We start from the raw sequence: 22,720 nt of genomic DNA on the forward strand, positions 1-22,720 counted from the left end.
GCCGGGACAAACAGCAGCCCAGGGAGCGCCCTGATAGGTCCCGGGACTCGCTTGCCCCCGCATCCGCAGCAGCTGATTGGTCCCCTCCACTGTAGGTCACAGCTGCCACGTCCCACCCACCCAGCCCCGGGGAAGACGGCAGCGCTGTTGCTAGTGGCTGGCCTTGCAGCCCGGGCTGCTTGTGCCCCCGCCGCGGGGAGAGGCCGCCACCCCGCTGCACCCGCCTCCGGTGAGTATCTCCCTGCAGGCCCCTTCCAGCTGCACCCGCAGGGCCCTCTCCAGCTCCCCCCGCTGCACCCCCTGCTCTTCCCCGCCGCGCTCTGCTCTTTGTGGGAACCACCCCCGGGCCTTAGCCCGTAGATCAGCGATGGGCCACCCGGGCTAGTGAGCGGGCCGCATGAGCGCCCCTTGTTCATCTCAGTGGGCCGCCACTGTCCTAACCAAGATGGAGTCCCGGGATAGGCCTGTTTTGGTAACGGCGCTGGTGTCCCTAGTATTTGGGGGAGCTGGAGGGGGTGTAACCGTAGTAGCGCTTTGATTGGCGGCAGAGAGAGGGTGCATGTGACTTGAATAATACGAGTAATGAAAAGAAACAGCAACAGGGAGAGAAAACACAGGCATCTGGCAACCTTGTGTGTGGGCAACAGTGAGCAAAATGTCTCCTGGGCCACACCCAGAACCCTGGTGGGATGCACCTAGCTTACTACTGAACTAGATTCTGCTCCCCAGTCATTACCCCAGGAGTCCTGGCTTCTACCCCTCTTCAACCACTAGACACCACTCCCCTTCCAGAATCGGGGAGTGAATCCAAGAGTCTGGCTCCCAGCCCTTGCTATAACCATTAGAACCCACTTCCCTTCCCAAGCTCCAGGCAACCACTTTGAAGACCAGGGGTGGGCAATAATATTTGCGAGTGGGCCACTTAAAAAAAATTCTGAAGTAGCCGTGGGCCACCCTGGAAGGTTCAGGGCCACCCCAACCCCAGACCATGATTGGTCTGGGGGTGGAGGAGCCCCTTTGCCCCCCCCCTTCCCATGAGGCACCCATGTCCTGGAAGAGGCTTGGCAAGCTCCCCCACTCCCAGGCCAATCAGCTGAGGATGTGGGGAGTGGGGTCTAGTGGTTAGAGTGGGGTTGGGGGCTGAGAGCCAGGACTCCTGGGTTCAGTCCCTGCCTATGTATCAGGAGGGGGCATATCCTGGCATTGTCTCTCACATCCCCCCCACCCCCTCGGTCTCTCTAGGCACAGAGGTGGCTACAAGAACACAAGATACCCCAGTCCTTTAGGTATGATCATGCCTAGGCATGTTCCCTGCTCCCACTCAGAGAGGGAATGAAAATGGGGCCACATTGTGTCGCTTGCCAAGATATGAGAAGAACAGAAGCTACCTAGAGGGTCACCATTGGGCGTCGTGCCAGCCCATATCCCAGCCAACTCCTGAGTTCTAGACTGGCTCTGCAATGGCAGTGGGAGCTAGTGGTTAGAACAGAGGAGGTGGGGGGGCTGGGAGCCAGGATGCCTGGGTTCTAATTCTTGCTGTGTCACTTGGGGGCATCTTCCCCCTCTTTGCCTCAGCCTCAGGTTACATAGGGGAAACTGATTACTTCCTCTCAGGGAGTTGTGGGAGAAGCAGGGAGCCTAGGGGTCCTCCACCCTGGTTCTTCCTGATTTCTGTTTTGGCTTGGTGGCTGAGTGTCCCTGTTCTAGCTAGAGGCCAGCATGTGCACACCGGATTCTGTGGCAGGGAGTTCCCCGGTCTTGCAGCACCACAAGTCCAGATCAGACCTTCCTGCCTGGGGGCATGGGCAGAGAGTCCCTCCTGCCAGACCTAGGGCTGTTAAGATGAGTCGACTATCCGATAAGCAAATGCTTGTCGGCTAGTCGACAGGTTAGCCTATCAAACAGAGGCAGCAAGGAGGGGAGAAAAAGGAGGTACTTCAAAGTGGCAGCACCGCATGGAGCCCCGGGTCAGCTGCTCCATGCTGACCCTGGGCTCAGGGTGGCACTACCCCCTTTGAAACGCCGCTGCGGCATTTCAAAGTGGCAGCGTCGCATTATCGACTAATCGAATAGTCAATGCAAACTACATCAAGTATTCAATTAGTCAATTACATGATACTTAACACCCTTAGCCTGACCCAAATATGTAACATGAGGGCAGTGAGCTCATTAGTAGAGTGTGGCTGCCCACACTCAGGTACACCGGCCCACCCCTGCAGATAGTCCTAAGATCTAGCCTCCTGCACCCGCCAGCCAAGAACATCCCTGACATCTCCCTAGGCAGAGACCACCAGTGTGTGCCAGTGGATAGCACCCAAACATCACCCAGGGCCCTCCTTGAGACCCCCCCAGACACTTCCTCCAGGCCCACTACTAGGACTGCCCCCTTGCTGAGCAGACCCTCCCCCGAATCCAGCAACCACACCTGCCAGATAACCCCTACCAGATCTTCACCACTTGCCTAGAAGCTGCAAAGAGACACATCTAGCAGAGACTGAGCATCCAGGCCTCTCCCTCCACCCACCTCACCAGCCAGGGATGCCCCTACAAGCAGTGCTGGCTTTAGGCCGATTCGCCCGATTCCCCACACCCTAAATTCAGAGTGCCCCATGCCCTAAATCCAGAGGGGCCTGCGCCCTAAACCCAGAAGTGTGCTGGCGTGCCGGGCGTGCTGCGGGAGGGGGCGTCAGCCCTGGAGGAGGAGCGTGTCGGCTTCTGTGTGCCTCGGGAGGGGGAGTCAGCTCGTGGGCTTGGCTGGAAGGTGGCACTCTGCCTTGTAGCTGGGGATTTAAAGGGGCTGTGAGTTGTTTTTTTGTGTACTGGGTTATTGGGGTTTTTTTTTTCCTCAACCAAAATTTGGTTGGAATTGGGCCCTGCACTTCCTAAAGTTGGCCCTGTCCAGTCCCACAAGGACTCCCCAGTGGGAATTCCCAATCCCCAGTGGGAATTCCCAACAAAGATCCTTCCGTACCAGCTGCCACAGGGACCCCAAAATCCCTGTTCCTGCTAAGACCCCCACTCCCCCAGCCACAGTCCTCCTAGGTCAATCTGTACAGAGACTCTCCCACCTCTCCATCTCTAGCTGCACCATGAGCCAGCCCCTCCCCTATAGCCCCTGATCTCCTCATGATCCTTTCCTGCCCTCCCAGCACTGGTTCCTCCTGCTCCCAGTTCCTGCCCTCCCCTTCTCCAACTCCCAAATCTTCCCCCACCCTTAATATTGCCTCCCCCCACCCCATTTAATTTGTTAACCGATTAAATGTAGTATTTATCAAATTAAAGGGCAGTAGGCAGAGGGGCACTCCAGCCTGGGGAGGGAAGTGAGGGGCCACTCCCGGGTATCAGTTAACCATTACTTGGGAACCATTCCCCGTTAAGGACAATGTTTCCTAGGTAACCAGTTACCCATTCACAACCCTCTCCCGCAGTGCCTCATCTCTTGGTTCACTGCCCCTACAAGGTCCACCTAGTCACATAGCCCCCCGCCTTCCAAACCCCAGGATCTGTTGCTCACTTGACTCCCTCATTTTGCTGTTTTCCCCAGTCCCTAGCATGCCATTCTCCCCTAGACTCTCTGTGTCCCTTCCCCAGGTATCCTCAGTCTCTTGTTCCCCATTCCACCCAGTGCCCCTGGCAAGCTGAGCAGGCTGCAGTGTCTACCTCTTCACCAGCCTGCAGGAGGTAAGAAAGACAGTAGCTGCAGGGGGAGCTCTGGGAACAGGGCATCTTCTCTAGACCTACTGCAGTGTCCTCCAGGCTTAGCGATGGGGCAGCCACCCTTACGCAGAAGCTACCTCTGCCCTGTCCTGCTCTACCAGTTGGGCACAAATGCCATCTGCCTGGGCAGCTACGGACTGGCTGATGGCTCTGGGTACCTAATGAGCCCCTTGTGTAGCATGCTGGTTGGGATCCTGGGTGCTGTTGTGGAAAGTCAGGGCCAGACCTAGAGCCATGGCAGAAGGGGGGGGGAGAGAAGCATAGAGTCGGGCAGATTGAGGATTGCAGTCAGGGCACAGTGGGAGAGAGGGTAGGAGGAGGGCCCTAGACCAGGGCAGGCTGTGGGTGTGGGGCACAGCCAAGACAGAAAGGGGGGCAGTGGGTGAGCCCTAGACCAGGACAGACTGGGGGACAGTGGGTGAGCCCTAGAACCAGGAGAGGTTGGGGGAATAGCCGTGGTAAAATGGGGGGGAGGTGGGCTCTACACCAGGGCAGATGGGGGGGAGCAGAAGGTGGGCCATAGAACCAGGCTAGATTGGGGGCCGCAGATGGGGGGGGAGGGATGAGCCTGAGAGCAGGGCAGATTGGGGGTGTGGGGCGTAGTGAGAACAGAATTGGGGCGAGTAACAGAAAATGTGCCGGACACTGGATTGTAACATTGAGTCCCCACCCTGGCCATGGGGATGTAGCTGCCCAGGACTGAGCTTGGGGTCCCCGACTCCCCCAGGTTCTGTCGGCCTCAGAACTGGAGTCAGCCCGCGTCGGGAGTGCCCAGCTCGGCGGCGCCCTTCCGGCCGGCGGGGTGCGGGGGCTGGTTGCCCGGGCCCAGCTGAGGTTTGCCAGGCACAGGAAGGGGCGGGCGGCGCTGGGCGGCGCTGGGAGGTGCAGAGGCGTGAAGAAGCAGCCGCGGCTCCCGGGGGCGGGCGGTGAAACACGAGACGCTGCTGGGGGGGGGGGGGTGTTAATGCTGGGGAGGCGCCCTGCGTTAAACCCTCGGTGCCCGGGGGGCGGGATTCCTGCAGCTGGGAGCAACCCCGGGCTCTGCCCGCACCAACCCGGGCCGCGGACCACAGGTAAGGCGGGGACGGGGGGTTGGGCAGCGCCTCTGCACAGCCTGACTTCGCCGCCGCGGACCTGGAGGCTCCGAGCTGGTCTGCAGCCGGGAACCCCCCCCCCCATCTCCTTCCCCCGCTCCAGCCAGGGGCTGTCCTAGAGGCACAGCGGGGTGGGGGGTTCAGATGGGGCAAGAGATAGCACTCCCCCCCCCCCCGTGGCTCCCCTCTGGGGCGCGGTCGGAAACAAGAAGGGGACAGATCGTGTGCAGGGCAGATGGAGCTGTCTCTGGACAGTGTCTGGGGGGAATTTTAGTCTCACTGATTTTGCCCTTTCCGTTTCAAAAGATGGGTTAATTTCTCCTGACTGCTTGTCCTCCCCCAAATCCAGGTGGATTTCTCCCCCCAATACCTGGCCGGGTGACTATTTTCCTCCTCAGATTTTGCCCCACTTCCTCATTCTCGCAGCTCAGTGTAAAATCTCCCCAGCCTTGGGAAAGTTTCCCACCCATTTTACCTGCAGCAAATTGCCCATGTTGAGGTGGGAAATTCCTGCCCTGGGTTAGGGATGTTGGATATCAGATAATTGAATAGTCTAGTGTTTCTCAATGAGTGATACGAGTACCCTTGAGGTACCTCCCAGACTTCTCTCAAGTACACCAACACAACTGACATTTGGAGAAAACTGCATTTTTATTTTAAGTTTTACAGCGCTGCTTTATTTTTGAACTTTTTACACCCAAAAATGTCATCGTCCGTCCGCCTGGCTTTGATTAAGTTGTTGAAGCAAATGTGTTGCAGTGATAGAAAAAAAATTGTGTCTGAAAACTGTAGGTACTGGGGGTACTTATAATATTTTTTTAAAGAGGTACTTTATAAAAAAAGGTTGAGAAACACTGGAATAGTTGAGTAACTACATGAATTCTTATTGGTTACTCAACTATTCTATAGTCCCTAGGGGCAGGACCCGGCAGCCAGTGCAATCCGGCCCCACTCCCAGGGAGTCCCCTGTTATCCCACTCTGCTGCCTCTGTGTCGGGGGTAGCAGCATGGGAGCCAGGTGGGAGCTGGTCCACAATGGGAGCCAGTTTAAAAACCGGCTCCCAGCGCAGACTTTCCCACTTTCAATCTTTAAATCCTTTCAAACTTTCCCACTTTTCCCTCCAGTTATTGATTGTCCCTCAGATCTTGGTGCTTTTAACTTGTATTATCACATATTTAGCATTTGACCCCTTTTCTCTCCACTTTTCAAGAATTGCTATAAAGTCCCCCGAGAGACAGGGTGGGTGAGGCTCTCCTTTACTGGACTGATTGCCGTTGTTGAAAGATAATAGCAACAGTGTTCTGGAGCAATGGGTGTATCAGGTCTGATGTAGGGATCTGAAATCCCATTTCATTGCTTAACTGGTTAAAGGTAATGTTTAACCCATTTAACTGATTACAGTGGGGTGGGGGGTCACTCCTGCCCAGCTGGGCTGGTGTGTTCTCCACTTCCCCTCCCCATAGTGCCACAGAGAGGGACTGCTTTTGTGGGTTGGAATGTCCCTGCCTGCAAAGTGCCCCACAGGGCTGGAGCAGCCCCTTGCCATGATGGGCAGGGAGCTGCTCGAGCCCCCCGCCGGTTAACCATAACTGGTAAACCTCACCCATTAAGAGTGAGGCTTACAGGTTAACCATTCACATCCCTGGTCTGATGTGAGTTGTTGGTGTCCATAGCCTCTCTTTGCCAAAAGCTGGGTCACTTGATGCTTCCATGTTCTGTTCATTTCCTTTGGGGCACCTGGCATTGGCCACTGTCAAAAGACAGGATACTCAGCCAGAGGGACCTTTGCTTTGACCCAGGGTGATTGTCCTTTTGTAGGATGGGCCCTCAGCCAATTTGCATTGACATATCATGGTATCACGGCGATCCATCCCACAATTTCCTTGCATCCCCTTCTCTCCTGTTATCTGTTACTGTTTTGATAGATCCTGAGATTTTTCTTTGCCTCTTATTATGAAATTAGAATTAAAATCTCCTCCAATTTTTCCCTTTTCTCAACTTCTTACATACTGATATAAAATCCTTTCTGAAGTTGCTCTTTTCTCTCTGTAGAGAAGAAGTTATCTGAGATTTTACCTTTCTTATTATTAATCCTTCCCACTTCTCCATTTTTCTGTCAAATTTGTGACAACTGATCAAAAATTCCTCAGATTTCCACCCTTCTTTCTCTCATTACTGGATATTGATACCAAATCTCATGTTTTGCTTTTTTTCCTATGCACTAATGAAACATTAATTAAAAATCCCACAAATCTGGATGTTCCCCCTTCCAACACAGTGAGATGGCACTAAGCATTCTCTCTCTCAGGTGCTTGGCTGGCCAGTTCTTGTTCATGTGCTCAAGGTCTAATGGTTGCTACAAGTGGGTTGGGGAGACATTTCACTCCTTGTTTTCTGCTTCAGAAGGACTTAAAAAAATTAGCTATTAGTTATTGTCTCTTGCTAGTTGCTCTTCAAATTGCTGCATGGCCTATCTAATTATACTTTTACACTTGCCAGAATTTATGTTCCTTTCTATTTACAACTAGCTGGTCTTACCCGGCGTTGCTCGGGAAACTGGAAGAACAAAATTTAGAAAATTTAGGAAAGATGGGGACCCTGAGCTAGGGGACTCCCAGAGCCACGGACCCTGAGCCAGGGGACCCCCAGAGCCTCAGACCCTGGGGGCTGATGGCTCCTAGCCCACACCTGATCCTCTGAGAGCAGCAGGACACTCCTCCCCCCCGGGACCAAGCAGCCAGCCCCCAGGAGAACAGTACACAGTCATGCAGTGAGTATCAAGGGGACTTCTCTTTGCAAGGTTGGCTCAGGGATCCACCTGCCCTGTTTTGGCAAGCAAAAGCTCAGAGCTCACATCTAACCCTGATGAACAAGATACAGAAGAGCCCCACTCACAGTGTAATGCATCGAGGGTTTAACCCGGCCCCTCTGTCCTGCGCTTCAGCAGGCTCACAGATTCCTTCTGCTCGGATAAGCCCAGCGAGCTGAGCAGAAAGGCTGGCTGGCTTTGGTTTTGGTTTCTGGAGGGGGGGTGGGGGGTGGCAGGTGGGGAGTGACCCCAGGTGAAGGAGAGGTTACGTGTGGGAGGTGCACCCCAGTTCGCGTCCGGAGCTGCAGGTGCCCGACCCATTGTGCGCATGGGAGTGGGGGCACTGCGTGCCGGTGGGGCGGGGGAGGCGGGGAAGAGGGTCGGTTATGTAACCTCGCGGGTGGGAGGGGGAGAGGCTACACACGGGAGGGGCGCCCCAGCTCGCGTCCGGGGCTGCAGGTGCCGTGGGGGGCAAGGCAGGACCCCAATCAGGTCCAAAAGCACCTTAAAACCTTCTCCTGGGTGAAAGGTTATCCCATGCAAAGTTTGGATGCGGTAGTTCTTATAGTGTCCAAATTATTAGCACAGAAACTTACAAACATTCTCCTTTATGTATTAGATAGGGTGATATTTGGACAGGTGTGGTGGAAGAAAATCAGATTCTCTGTCTATGTGGGATGCAGGCTGGCAGTTAGGGAGGTGGTAGGGGAGGTGTGGGACACTGTCTGTGTGGGGCACAGGCTGGCAGTTTGGGAGGTGGCTGGGGAAGGGTGGGGCAGAGCGGGGCTCTGTCTGTGGGGCACAGGCCAGCAGTTAGGGAGGTGGCGGGAAAGCGGGGGGGTGGCAGCATGCAAAAGAGCCAACCCCGCTACCCCTTCTCCCTCTCCCCCCCGCTTGTGTCTGGCCCGGCGCCGGTTTTAACCGTCAGTGCCCTTTTCTACGCCGGCGTCCCTGCTATCCCTGGATCCACCTGCCCGCCAGTTTGCACGCCGGCTGAGGTGCGCCTGTGCCGTGAAGGCGGTCCTCCACACGCTGCCTCTGCACAAGTGCCACAGGCCCAGAACAGCAGCAGCCTGGGAGCGCATTGCCGCCAGTGGAGCTAGTGCGGGGGAAGAGGGAGTGGGGCCCCCATCACACCCCCTTACAGCCTTCTCCGGGAGTAAAGGTTACCCCATGGAAAGTTTGGTTGAGGTAGCTCTTAGGGTATGTCTACACTAACCACCCTAGTTCAAACTAGGTTGGCTAATGTAGTCATTCGAACTTGCAAATGAAGCCCAGGATTTTAATATCCCGGACTTCATTTGCATGTTCCCGGGTGCTGCCATTTTTAAATACTCAGTAGCTCGAACTACCTGCCCGCAGCTACATGCGGCATGGGCTAGGTAGTTCAAATTAACATTCCTAATTCAAACTACCGTTACTCCTCCTGCAATGAAGAGTAACGGTAGTTCGAATTAGGAGTGTTAATTCAAACAACCTAGCCTGTGCCGTGTGTCGTCGCGGGCAGGTAGTTCGAGCTACCAGGCATTTAAAAATGGCGGCGCCCGGGAACATGCAAATGAAGCCCGGGATATTTAAATCCCGGGCTTCATTTGCAAGTTCGAATGACAACATTAGCCATCCTAGTTCAAACTAGGGTGGCTAGTGTAGACATACCCTTATAGTGTCCAAGTTATTAGAACACAAACATACAAACATTCTCCTTTTATATATTAGATTGTTTAATAATTTGTTGCAGAATCTTTCTAGGTACTGAAATTAGGTTTGACAGGTCTTTATTCCCCAGGTTCTTTCTTTTTAAAGACGGGTTTTATGTTTGCCTTTCTCCAGTCCTCTGAAGCCTCAACTGTCCTGCATGAGTTCTTAAAGAGAATAGCTAATGATTCCAAGATTCTTTTGACTAGCTATTTAAGTGCTCAATTTCATTATGCTATGTGGCCTTAAATACATCTAACTTCTCTAGATATTCTTTAACCTGTTCTTTCCACTTGGTGGTGGTAATAATTATGCAAAATATCTGATTATGGTTAATCTATTTAGTGAAAACAAGTAAAATAGGCATTAAACATGCAAGTCTTCTTGATTCCATCATTTATGAGCCCTCCTTTCCTGCTAAATACAAGACCTACATTTTTCTTCCCCATTCTCTTACAGCCCTTTATGTCCCTTACTTGATGTAACTCATTTTGTGCTTTAACCTTTCTGATTTTGTCCATACATGCTTGTGCAGTTCTTTTGCACTTCCCTTTCACAATTTGTCTGCTTCCATTTTTTGTGAGGCTTCTTTTTATTTTCAAGTAATTAAAGAGCTCTTGATGGACCCATATTGATCTCTTCCTACTCTGCCTGTCTGTCCTTTGTTTTAGGTTAAACTTCTGTTACACCTTTAATAGTGTCACTTTGAGAAACTACTTACTCTCCTGTACTCCTTTCCCATTACGTTTTCTTCCAATGGACCCTTTTCTACCTGTTCTCAAAGTCTACTTTTTGAAGTCCATTGTTTATTTAATTTCTTCCTGTACTTGAGTCATGAAATCCTACAGTGTCTCAATCACTTTCACCCACTCATCTTCAGCCTTCATATTCATTACTGGTTCTTCTCTGTTAGAATCAGGTCTAAAATGTCAGTGCTCCTGGTTACTACTTCCGTCTTCTGAAACAAAAAGTTGTCCTTAAATCATTTCATAAGCTCAGTGGAAGTGTGTTTGGTGTTGTCACTGTACTCACTGATACCTAGCTAGTTAAAGTTGCCCTACCTACTTTCTTGACTTTGAAACATTTCTGATCTTTCAGTGGCAGAGCCTGGGTTGTCTTTCTGCCAGGGAGAAGCTGGGAGATTGTCATTTGTGTCACCTCACAATTTTCTAGTTGGTTCTAATGGCTCCCTAAATTGTCGTCTTGCCTTGACAGGCTGCAGAATGACATCCATGTTTTGCTCCAGACTATCCCATCTTCCTATGGGACAGGAAAGGAAAATGACTGAGCTGGAATCATTTCAGGTAGGGAAAGGAACGGTTAATATCTTGGTGGTGGGAGTGTCTACAGAGTTTAATTTGGAGGTGGGAAGAGGCAGAACTTATATAGGACGAGGTTTTCTTTAAGCTGCAAGGCAGCATGGCCCCACAGCTGCTTAATGAACCCTGCCCAGCCAGACTCTCCCTGCCAGTAGGGAGGGGATGTGTCCCTATTGTCTGGTGGATACTTGCTGCTCTGTGCTCAGCGGGCAGCTACTGCTGTCACTGAGGGAGAAATACCCCTCCCCCAACTAGGCAGCCCCGTGCGCGGAGCTCTGAGCTCCTGACTGGGTGGGGTTCAGTAAGCAGCGGCAAGGCCATGCAGCTTAAAGGGAACCTTGATGCAGAAAGAGGCACACAGGGTGTGACAGACCTATTGGGATTGTGTCCTCGAGTCGAGGAACAGACTCTTACAGTTTAGAGTGGAAATTCCTTAATTTTTGGAACAGGGTTTTTGGAGCCCTGGGCAGGTCTGGGAAAGCTTACTGGGCCTGAACTTACGAACCAGCAGCTGTTGGGAGATATAAAGGGGACCTGAACAGGGGGACCTGATCTTAGGGGACCTGCCCCTTCCTTCACATCCATCTGCTGGGCGCTGTCCCTGGATTCTGCTGCGGGCTTCATGTCCTATATTAACCTCTGGCTAGTCGGTGAGTGATGGGCGTGAACACTCTATCTCCCTGCTTGGTGGGGGGATGAGGGTCTCTCACTTTCTCCCCTTGCCCTGATGCCTCTGAGCTTAGTGGGGGTGAGACTATGCTGACTGAGAGCCTCCCAGAGCTTCCACTTGATTGGTTCATTTTCCCCATGACTAGTGAGCAGGGTAGCAGGTATTAAATGGGAGTGGCCTTGCTTTTTCAGGGGCCGGTGCCCTTCAAGGAGGTGGCTGTGTATTTCACCTGGGAAGAGTGGACTCTGCTGGACCCCACTCAGAGAGCCCTCTACAAAGCCGTCATGCAGGAGAACTATGAGAACGTGACCTCGCTGGGTAAGGAGGCCTGTCGTTGTGGTTCTTAAAAGGGGAAATGCAGAATTAAGATTCTTGTCATCCTTATATACAGCCTCTGCTCTGCCCTGTCTCGGCATCACCCCAACATACCAGTGACTCTCTCACGAATGCTCTGTTCTTCCCTGCTACAGAATTCTCTGGGAACAGGGCACAGGAGCAGCACAACACAAAGTGTAACATCTTCTCTTTGCTAAGGCAAATCTGGGATTTAGGTCTGGTCTAGAGAATGGAGTCTGCCCATGCCTGTTCTGAGCTTCCTCCACACAAACCAGATCAGACTTACAAAATCCTACCCTCCATTTACCCTTTTCCTGGGGATTTCTTGGCATTACCTTCACTTACCCTTCACTGAGCCCTGAACATCACTAGCATGTCTGCTACTAGACAGCTGACAATTCCCATCGTAAGAACTCCCCCTTTGTTACACATGGACTTGATCTTATCAGTGTAAGCTCAGGATCTTCACCCTCGTTGTATCTTTATTACCAGATTATTAGTGAAGTGCAACACGAAATGGCTGACGTAACTACGACTCTCTAGATTTTGCTGGCATAACTGTTACAATTGAGGTGATTTTTTTCCCCACATCCCTAACCCACATAGCAGAGTTGGCAATACTAGACCAGATGAAAGTCTGCATTTGGATTTAAGGAGGCTAAAACATTGCTTTGAATGCAGGCATATTGGTCACAGCTGGCAAAACTTCCAAAAGGAAGCGCCTTCAAAAGGCAATAAAAATACATGACTTGCTTCATCTGAGAGCTACTTTCTATACAGCTCACATTGAAATGCATGAGAATAGTTCAGGTAGAATGCCCACAGCCTGTCTCCTCCAGCCCACCAATTACTGTTCCTGCAGATGGCTGGAAACCCTTTGGCTGTTAAGAGCCTTAGTTTTCCTGCACTTGTGCATTTCAGTCCACGATTTCATGATCACTTTCACACACACCCCTGGCCTTCTGTCATGGACTCAGAGTTGTGCTCACACTTGGAACCCCCTCCAGTGCCCCCTTCTTGGGGATCCACTCTCCCTTGGGGCTTAAGCCCCTCTGTCTTCTGGGACTGCATTTCTCTAAGCCTCCAGTGCACCTATCGCTGTGGGCCCCCTTGAGGAGTCCACTCATTGTGTGCACCTGAGTCCTCTACTCCCAGAAGGAATAGTGTAGCCCTGACCTCTAGACTGGAATGTCCCTCAGCAAATTTAAACCAGGAGGGTTTATTGAACATCTGAACACACCATAGGGTCTCTCAGGGCCTGTAGGCCTGGCCCCTTCAGCCGGGTCGGCTCTGCATTCTCCCTCTGCCCAGTGCAGGAGCCCCCTCCTTGCATCCAAACTCAGATATACCTCTCCAGCAGCTCCTCCCTTGTCCATTGCCTTCTGTTCAGGTGAATAGTGTCACCTACGCCCCTCTGTTCTCTGCCTCTCCTCTCCTCTCCGCTTTGTTCCCCCATGGCTGGAACCAGCTGTTCAGGTCCCCAGGGGTCCTCTCTCCTCAGCCCATTGTCATCTCACTTACCAGACCAAGCTGTGTCTTCTGATCACCAGTCACTGGGTCTCTAGTTCTGCACTGGTCGCTATTACAACAAACTCACACTTTGCTCAACTTGCTAAACCGGTAATCCCCAAGGATACTGAGTGCCACCTCTTGTGCATGCAACCCCGTTGAGCCTCCATTAATCCCCCACTTCATCACACCTTCAACCCTCCTATTCATTTCCAATTCTTCTCTGTCAGAATCAGATCTAAAAGGTAATTTCTCCTGGTTACGTGTTTTAACAAAAAGTTGACCCCAAACATCCCACGAGCTCAATGGAAACGTTGGGTTTAGTGTTGTCACTGTACCCACCGACATTTGGTATTAAATTCCCCCTGCTCCCCTTACTACCAGCTCTTATGTTTGGAACCTTTCTGTTCTTTGAATGGCAGACCCTGGGGTGCCTTTCTGCAGGGGAGAAGCTGGGAGGGCAGAGATTGTGATGTGACACAAACCACAGCCTGTTGTAACAGCTCCCTAAATTCTCTTCTTGCCTTGACAGGCTGCGGAATGACATCCATGTGTTGCTCCAGGCCATCCTGCCCTCCTATGGGACAGGGACGGGCCATGGCAGCCCTGGAATCGGTTCAGGTAGGGACTATCAGTTAGTTGCTGGTGGAAAAGGAACGGTTAATTCAGAGGTGGTGGGAGAGTCAGAGCAGTGGTCCCCAACCTTTTTATGCCAAGATCACTTTTTAAATTTCAGGGCAGCCCAGGATTCACCCGCCCCTTCTCCAATGCCCCTCCCTCACCTTTCCCCCCTCTCTCCGTCACTTGCTCTTCCCCCATCCTCACTTACTTTCACTGGGCCTAGGCCGAGGGATTCAGGAGCAGGAAGGGTTGAGATTTGTAAACTCTCAGAGGGAGTTTCAGTGTGGGAAGGGACTTCAGGCTGGGCAGAGTGTTGTGGTGCAGGAGAGCGTTCAGGGTGCTGGCTCTGCGAGGGTGCTCCAGGCTGAGGCAGAGTTTCTGGGTGCAGGTGGAGGTCTGGGTTCCTGGCTCTGTGTCCCAGCCTGAAGACCCCTCCCAGAGCCAGCACCCCACACTCCCACCTACACTCCAAAATTCTGCCTCATTCTGGAGCCGCCTCCCCAGTTTTGGGGTGCAGGTGGGAGTGTAAGGTGCTGGCTCTGGGAGGGGAATCAGGGCTAGGACAGAGGTACAGGATGGCGTACGAAATACAGACACCAGCCTCTTACTACAGGTGGCTTCCAGCTGCCAGCACAGCAGCACTCAAGACAGTCTGCCTGCCATGTCTCCGTGGCACTCCCTGAAGCATCCTCCCATGTGCTCTCCTGAGGTGGAGGTGTCCAGTATGTCTCCCTGCACTGCCGCCAGCCCCAGCACTCTCCTCATGGTTCCCCTTGGCCAGGAGCCAGCCAATGGGAGCCGTGGGCATGGGCAGTCTGCAGAGACACGCTGTTGCCCCCCCCCCCCCCCCCCCCAAGGATAGCACAGAGAGGAGCCTGCAGCTCGCTGACAGCTTGTCTGAGCCCCACTGCTCTGCTGGATGTCAGTGGCCCAGAGATCGTGACCGATGAGTTGGTTACTCCTGGTCTAGGGAGTTTGATCTGCAAGTAGGAGGAGGCAGAAACTGCAGAGGTGCAGAAAGAGGCACACAGGGTGTGAGAAACCTGCTGGGACTAGTGTCACTTGGTTTCTCAAGTCTAGGAACAGACCCTTAGGCATTCCCATTCCAAATCCTTCATTTTTGGAACAAGAAACAACCTCCCTGGACAGGGCTGGGAAAACTTACCAAGATTTTAGTGTGGGAGCCCGAACTTATGAGCCAGTGGCTGCTGGGAGACACAAAAGGAGCACTCGCAGCGGGGCTTAGGTGAACTGTCCCTCCCCTCACATTGAGATGCCGGAATAGGGAAGGGATTGGGATGTTCATTCAGGTGTCTCTGGATTCTACTGGGGGATTCATGTCGTATATCGGCCTCTGGCTAGTCGGTGAGTGATGGATTTGAACACTCCATCCCTCTCTTTCTTGGGGGACGAGAGGCTCTCTCTTTCTCCTCTTGGCTGCTGTGATCAGGGAGGGGGTGAGACTCTGTTCACTGTGAGTCACACAGAGCTTCCACTTAATTGGCTCCTTTCCTCCATGATGAGTGGGGCTGTGATTGGGGCAGCAGGTGCTGAGTGTTGGGCTCTTGCTCTTTCAGGGGGCTGTGACCTTCGAGGAGGTGGCTGTGCATTTCACTGAAGAAGAGTGGACTTTGCTGGACCCTGCTCAGAGAGCCCTCTACGGAGACGTCATGCAGGAGAACTACGAGAACGTGACTTCGCTGGGTAAGGAGTCCTGTTTTTAGAAGGGGAAGTGATTAGTGTACACATCACTGCACAATGCAACCTCTGCACTGCCCAGTTTCAGCATCACCCCAACCTGCCAGTGGCCCACACACTGGTGCCAGCTACAGAATGCCACCAAGTGTAACATCTTCTCTTTGCTAAGGCAGAACTGGGGTTTTGGTCTGGTCTAGTGTATGGAGGGTGCCCATACTTGTAAGCTTACTTCACACAAACCAACACAGATTTACAAAATCTTCCCCCTCCTCAACACCCCCAATTTACCTTCCCCATCGGGATTACTTCTGAGCCATTGTTTCACTTACCCCTGGGGATCACTAGAATGTCTGCCACCAGATGGCTGACAGTCTCCAAGGCAAGAACTCCTCCTTGTGAGCCTCTACTATCACAGCCATTACACTGACTCCTGAAATGAGACGGACCAGGTACCTCAGTGTTCACACGCACCTTTCTTCATACCACAGTCTCCGCTCTGCCAAGCTGCTCCAACTAATCCTTCTGCCATGGAGTCTCACCAACGGTTTACTCAGTGTACACAATGGGGGGGCGGGAGGATAAATGCTGGCGTTTCCAGTCTGTGCAACACAGGCAAAGGTTCTGATAAAAAATCTTCAAAAATATTATTTTTCCTATAAAAAGGATGGTACCAGTATCGAACAAGAAATGATTGACTTAATCTGCAGCAGGGGAAATGTAAGTTAGTAGGAAGAGCTTTTTAACCAGAAGGGGAGCTAATAACTAAAATAGGTTACCGAGGGCAATTGGTCTAGTTGATCTTTTAAGGTGCCTTCCAATGCTACATGTCTACAATTCTATAATCTTATCCATACACTGGGCAATTTCCATATTCCCTAACACTACACCGGACTTTCTGTGTTCCGTAATTCCTCAAAAATGTCTGATACATAGTGACATCCCTTCTCTTCCTTATTACACCAAATATCCCTAGCCCACTCTCAATGCTCCCAGCTTCCTTTGATATTTTTTCTCTGTCACTGGATCTCATACTATCAGCTGAGACATGGAGTTACGTTCCCTGTGTATTAGGGCTTCTTTGAAGGTGAGTGTCTGGTTGTGTGTATGCCCAACAGACATGGAGCGAGGTAATTAATCATAAGCAGAGGATTCTGCATCTTTGAGCACCTGAGGAGCTGGTCCTGGGATTTTATTGTTTTAAAACAAGGTGGGATTAAAATAAGGGAACATGTTTTAGGAGAAAGCTCCTATGAATTCCCCTGATCTCCCTAATTTTCCTTCTCTTGAGCAGACTTTCCAGTCTCTAATCCTGATGCAGTCTCTCAGCTGGAAGAAGGGGAACAACTGTGGGTCCTGGATCTCCAGGGCACCGAGAAAAAAGAGATACTGAGAGGCTCCTACGCAGGTAAGGACTCAGTAAACCAACTCAAAGACTGTCAGCGCCTCAGCGCTTGCTTTCAAAGACCTTGTGAGCTCTCCATTATCAGTGTTGTCTCCAGCAGATGTCAGAACCTCAAAGCAGGTATCACTCATGGTTTCCTACCCATCCTGGCTTACATCTGGCAGGGACTCCTTCTTGTCCCTCTGAGTGTTGGAATGTGATATAGAAATAGATGCAATCCTCTCTTCTTTCCCCCATTGGAAAAAGTTTGGGGGAATTCACTTCCTGAACATTCCCCCCATTTTTTCAGTATTTTTGGTTCTCCTCCTTCCCATACCGTTTCTGAGGTTTCTCTCCCTGTCCCAACAGGTGACATGAGGGTGAGTGAGAAGAGGGAGCAGAGTTCTCAGCAGGAAGATCCTGAGGGAGTGGAAGCAGATAGGAGATTATTGCAAAGACCTAAAGGAAATGTGTACAGCAGTCACAAGATGGGAAAAGCCTGTGAGGGCCAGTACAGGCCAGAAAAACAACAGGGAAATGAGTCCAAGGAGAAAGCTGGTAAATCCACCAGTTGTGGGACAATGCAAAAGGAATTCAAGGAATCCACAGTGCAGCAGAGAATTCTCCTGGGAGAGACAGACAACCCAAGCACTACATGTGGGGAAAACATCAGGAGCCACACAGACCTTACTCACCATGACACAATCCTTACAAAAGAGAAACCCCATAGATGCAGTGAGTGCGGGAAAACCTTCACTCGGCGCGCACATCTTATTGGACATCAGAGACTCCACACTGGAGAGAGGCCCTATGAATGCAGCGAGTGTGGAAAAGCCTTTTTTCGGAGGCCACAGCTTATTACACATATGAGACACCACTCCGGAGATAGACCCTTTGAATGCAGCGAGTGCAAGAAAAGATTCACTCGGCGCTCACACCTTATTAGGCATCAGAGAATCCACACTGGAGAGCGACCCTACGAATGCCGTGAGTGTGGGAAAAAGTTTGTTGACAGCTCATCCCTTGTTAATCATCAGAGAATTCACACAGGGGAGAGACCCTATGAATGCTCTGAATGTGGGAAAACCTTCAGTGACAGCTCAGTTTATAGTAAACATCAGTGGATCCACAAAGCAAAGAGACCCTATGAGTGCTGTGAGTGCCGGAAACGCTTCACTCGGCGGGCTGATTTCATTAGACATCAGAGGATCCACACGGGGGAGATACCCTGTAAATGCTCCTTGTGTGGGAAAAGCTTCACTCAGAGTTTACGCCTCATTTACCATCAGAGAATCTGCAAGGGAGATGAACAACAAACTTCTTGTATAAGCGTAACAAATGATTTTTTTCCTGTCGGTATTTTGCTGATTCCCACATAGTTACCTGTAAAGCTGTTTCCACCATTTCTTTGCTGTGTTTCCTCAGCTTACTCATGTGACTTGCCAGCCTTTGCAAATTACTGTTCTTTGATGTCTTTCCCATGATCCTTTTCTCAACTCCTTTGTCCTTTGAATCTTGTGAATATGTGTCCTGCCTGTCAGAAATTTCCATCAGCCCCACATGGGGAAGATAGCACTGAACTCAACTAACAACATCAAGGTAAACACTAACTGGACTTTGTCTCCCCAAGATTGTTCATGGAGTTTGCTATTCTGATTTAAATACACAGCTAAAGACAGGGTCTGTGCATTGTGGGCAGACTCATCTTGTGGATTTTCTCAATTATTTTTGTATAATTTTTTTCTTTGAAAATACGTGTAAATATAACCGGGGGGTGGTGGAATTTTCATCTTAATGTCTGTGACACTTGAGGGAAGTGGGGTGAGTTAGAAGGATTCCTTTCTTACCCATCATGCCCAGCGGTGTTACTTTTTCCTCAGAGATGGTCAAAAGTTATCTTATGAGCCACATGTGGCTTTTTGAGTTGAAGTGTGGTATCTGGAGCTTCCCATCCACACCCTCCCCCCCCCATTCTCAGCCTAGAAGATTGGGAGGGGGTAGAGCTTGAGGTTTTTGTACTGCAGGGGGGCCCAGGGCAGATGTCGGTAATAATCGGTTTTTTGGAGAAGGGGGGCGCTGAACAATTTTGGTAAATAGTCATGGTGTCACACGTTTCTGTGGAGCTAGTATATAGTCTGGGGTGGAAGTTGGGTGCAGAAGAGAGCTTGGGATAGGCAATTGGGGTTCAGGAAGGGGGTGTGAGGTCTGAGGGGGAGCTTTGATGAAAGAAGAGGTTGTGACCCGGGGCCAGGGATTGGATTCCAGTGTTTGCAGTGGGGGGTGGGATGGATACAGGAGAGGATTCTGGCCTGGGGGAAGGGTGCAGAGGGTTTGGGTTATGACCAGGTTGAGGACTGAGTTGCAGAAGGGTATGCAGGGAAGATATAAGATTTAAGGGACGATTCTGGCCTGGGGGTGGGGTATAGGAAGGGTGCAGGGTTTGCCAGGGAGTAGTGACCCGGGACATGGGGAGAAGGATTGGGTGGTGACCTGGGTCAGGGAGTTGGAGTGTAGGGAGGGTGAGGAACCAGGTGCAGGCTTTGGCTGGGAGGTGCTTACCTTGGTGCCTCCCAGCCAGCAACCCACCAGGATCTTCAGGCAGGCTCCTTTTTCCCATGGCCACATCTCTCCCCATAGCTGCAGCTCCCATGGGGGAAAAAAAAGTCATCTCTATCTTCTGCAAAGTGGGGAGGCGGCAGTTCTATATTTCTATGATCCTGTCTCTCAAAGTTCTGACGATTATCGTCTGTGACTCAGAAGGTCAGGGGGTCAGTAGATTTGGCCACCCCACCATAAAGTGTTTATCTCCTTCACCTCACAAAGTGTCCCATTATACAGTATCCTCAGATCTTTGTGCTTAGTAATTATACTTTGATTTTGTTTTCAAAACTACTTCTTGACTTCTCCCTTCTGACTTGAGTTTGCTTGAAAACGGGAAAGTTGGACTGTTTTTTTTTTTTCCCCCCATTATAACCATGCTAAAACTTTCATAAATACCACAACTCACTATTTATGAGACAACACTGAGTGATGCAGTTCGGAATGTAGGAGAGATTAACATGGTAGGAGACTCTTTTGTCCTGATTCTTAGTTAGCAGCTGTCACCTGCTTTGGAATGTTATATATTATGAAATTGAAAGTGTCTTCTGCCACTTTGAAACGTGGGTTTTTTCTCTCTTTCCTGAAGGCTGTTCGATCACACAGCTGGTCCTGTTAGTTTTGTTTGAGTGACTATAGCTCAGATTTACCGGGGACTTTGAGACAAATAACCATTTGCTAATATAATCATTTCTTACTATATTTTTGCTTTTTCTCCAACTTTTGATGATTACTGTTCAGTCAACAAGAGTGAATGCTCTAAGCTATTTGACCTGCTAACTAAGAAACAATTGTGGTTTTAGATTTTTCTCCTGAAATGATGAACTATAGCATATGACCTACACTGTGCAAGTAACTGAAGTACCTGGATGTCATTACAGTGCTTTTCAGTTGATTTAGGTCACTCTTGACTCAGAGGATCCATAAAGAGAATTCCACTGTAAGTGACTTGCCACTAAGCAAGCTCCTCATGTGTTTAGCTCTGTTGCGAGGCAAAGTTGGCCGCTCACAGACCCGGAGGGGGAGGAACCCCTCCCTCAGCCCTGGTGGGCAGGACACAAAATATAAAAAGCAGGCTCGGGGGCTCAGTTGGAGCCCAGCTGCTAGAGGAACTCCTGAAGTGAGGGGTTGCTACGGAACTCAAGGAAGCAGAGAACTGGCCATGACCATTGCTTGACCCTGACCCAGAGGAACTACAAGCCCTGACAGGGGTACCATTCACCAATTACTTGGAGGACCTGTTACCAAGCTAGGTATGCACAGAGGGGGAATGAGCCTGGTCAGGTTGAAACTGTGCTGGTGAATGACTCAGCGTGTTGTGGTAAGGATCCTTGCCGACCCAGTGGCAGGCCAGTCTACCACTGTCAGGGCCCTGGGCTAGAATGCAGTGGAGCAGGTGGGCCTGTATCCACCCTGCCACCCCATTCGGTGGGTGACAGTCTTCTCCCCCCTCCCCTTTCCTGGGCAAAATGCCTGCAATTGTTGGCTGTCCGCCAGAGCTAGGAGTTCCGACTGCTTTGCTCCCCTGCTCTGATCCCTGACCTGGGCTCACTGTCTGTGTTTGTGAGGTGGACCCTAGCCAGAGGGCCATACTTGTGACACCAGTTCCCCCAATGATTCCCCGTGTTCAGGACCCAAGTTGTAGTGAGGTGAAGCGGCCACCCTCAGACCCAGAGGAGGTGGAGTCATGCCCCACCCATACTACTAGTTCCCAAAACAGTTGTGACCCAGGTCTTAGAGGATGTCACTCCTGAAGGTGTCTTCTGGCTAATCCTGGTTTGGAAAATGCTGCCCCAAATTATGCAGCTGTGGATGAGCCCAGAGATATGCTTTTGCAGAGCTTACATTTTGTAGATGGTGCAAATGCCAATAACATTCATTTAGTACTGAATGTGAGAGCTGTTGAAAATTAAATTGTTTTTGAATATGAAGGCCCCACCTTGGGTAACTGACAGAGATTCTCTTCCAGGCTGTTATCTGGCTCCTAACTTAGGTTTGCAGCACCAGATTAAAGAAAAAAACTGGGCATGTTTGTTATAGCCGTTCTGTGTTAATGCTGCTTAGATTTTTCTGTGGCTTGATAAAGGATTCTGTCCCAGAGAAGAGCAAATTCTGCCCCAGCAGCCCTGGCACTGACCTGGCCCAGCTCGGCCCTCTCATGTGTGGACCAAGGACAAGGATTTGACAAGAACTTGGGTAGAAATAGCAGCCCCAGAGTTGTTGTTTTTCACCCCCGAGAAGGAAGCGGTTGTGTGAACAGTGGCTAGATCAAATTATGTTTAGAATAGCTCTTGAGGAGAGGTGAATACTTAATTTGGGGTGCTATTGTCTAAAATCTCAGAAAGTGTTTGTTCTGCCTTGTTCATATTCTTACTAATGTCATTTGAATGCAAATTTTTCCTTTCTAGCATCTGCTTTAGCTGCAGATTTAATGCTGGTATATATGCTTGAAATCTTCAAGTACATTGCTTAAATAAATCTTGATCATCTGGTTTGCTAAGGATAACACTTTCAAAAACTTCAGAGGGGTAGCTGAGTTAGTCTGTAACTAGAAAAACTTAAACTACAAATAGTCTAGCAGCCCTTTAGAGACTAACAAAACATGTAGCTGATATCGTGAGCTTTCGTGGGCACAACCCACTTCTTCAGATGAAAGAAGTGGACTGCACCCACGAAAGCTCATGATACTATCTACGTCTCATTTTCAAAAACTATAACTTGCATTATTTTTAGAAGTATTTACTCCAGGTTTTGTGGATTTCCACTTGGAAGTCCCTCTATAAAATATATTTTAGTATACCATGTAATAGTAGATTATACAGACTTGATATATGATTTTGTACCTTATGTATTTTCAAAGTCATAGTTTTAGTCCATGCTGCAAACAGTGTATTAGATAATGTTTTGGCCATAAGTCGCCTGTGGGTGGTTAATACATCTTTTTTTTAATGAAAGTCAGTTGATTGGTGTGATGTAATCACCTAGAATCCTTGATCTTGTTTCATTCATTCTCTCACCCAAGTAACTGTTGTTATTGTCACCACTGATGCTTTATGAAAATTGGCTTACGAAGATGCTATAGACAAAATGCATCATGAGACACAATTTCATTTTTTGTATGTGAAGTTAGAAACATGAAGTGTGAATTTGTTTCTAATTCTAAATATGTTAATGAGGGCCATTAGTGATACTCCAGAAACATAATGGCTCGGTAATCAAACCAATGATCTGTGTATGGCTTTGTTTTTCCAGTAAGCCCAAACTGTGGTTGG

General features: G+C 50.3%; 2 protein-coding genes across 6 annotated transcripts in view; one reads left to right on the forward strand and one right to left on the reverse strand.

The window, feature by feature from the left end:
• Positions 1–22,720, reverse strand: part of LOC102463552 (uncharacterized) — a 587,148-nt gene that overhangs the window by 487,481 nt on the left and 76,947 nt on the right. The window lies entirely within an intron of this gene.
• Positions 6–22,720, forward strand: part of LOC102444983 (uncharacterized) — a 66,789-nt gene continuing 44,074 nt past the window's right edge. Inside the window, exons 1-7 of the mRNA XM_089772714.1 lie at positions 6–229; positions 10,532–10,620; positions 11,497–11,623; positions 13,683–13,771; positions 15,349–15,475; positions 16,761–16,874; positions 17,217–18,228. Of these exons, the coding sequence (XP_089628840.1) occupies positions 10,540–10,620; positions 11,497–11,623; positions 13,683–13,771; positions 15,349–15,475; positions 16,761–16,874; positions 17,217–18,228 (1,550 nt within the window). The 5' untranslated portion in view covers positions 6–229; positions 10,532–10,539. The remainder of the gene's footprint in view (positions 230–10,531; positions 10,621–11,496; positions 11,624–13,682; positions 13,772–15,348; positions 15,476–16,760; positions 16,875–17,216; positions 18,229–22,720) is intronic.

This window comes from Pelodiscus sinensis, chromosome 22 (genome assembly GCF_052426305.1).
Source record: "Pelodiscus sinensis isolate ZL-2025 chromosome 22, ASM5242630v1, whole genome shotgun sequence".
NCBI lineage: Eukaryota > Metazoa > Chordata > Testudines > Trionychidae > Pelodiscus > Pelodiscus sinensis.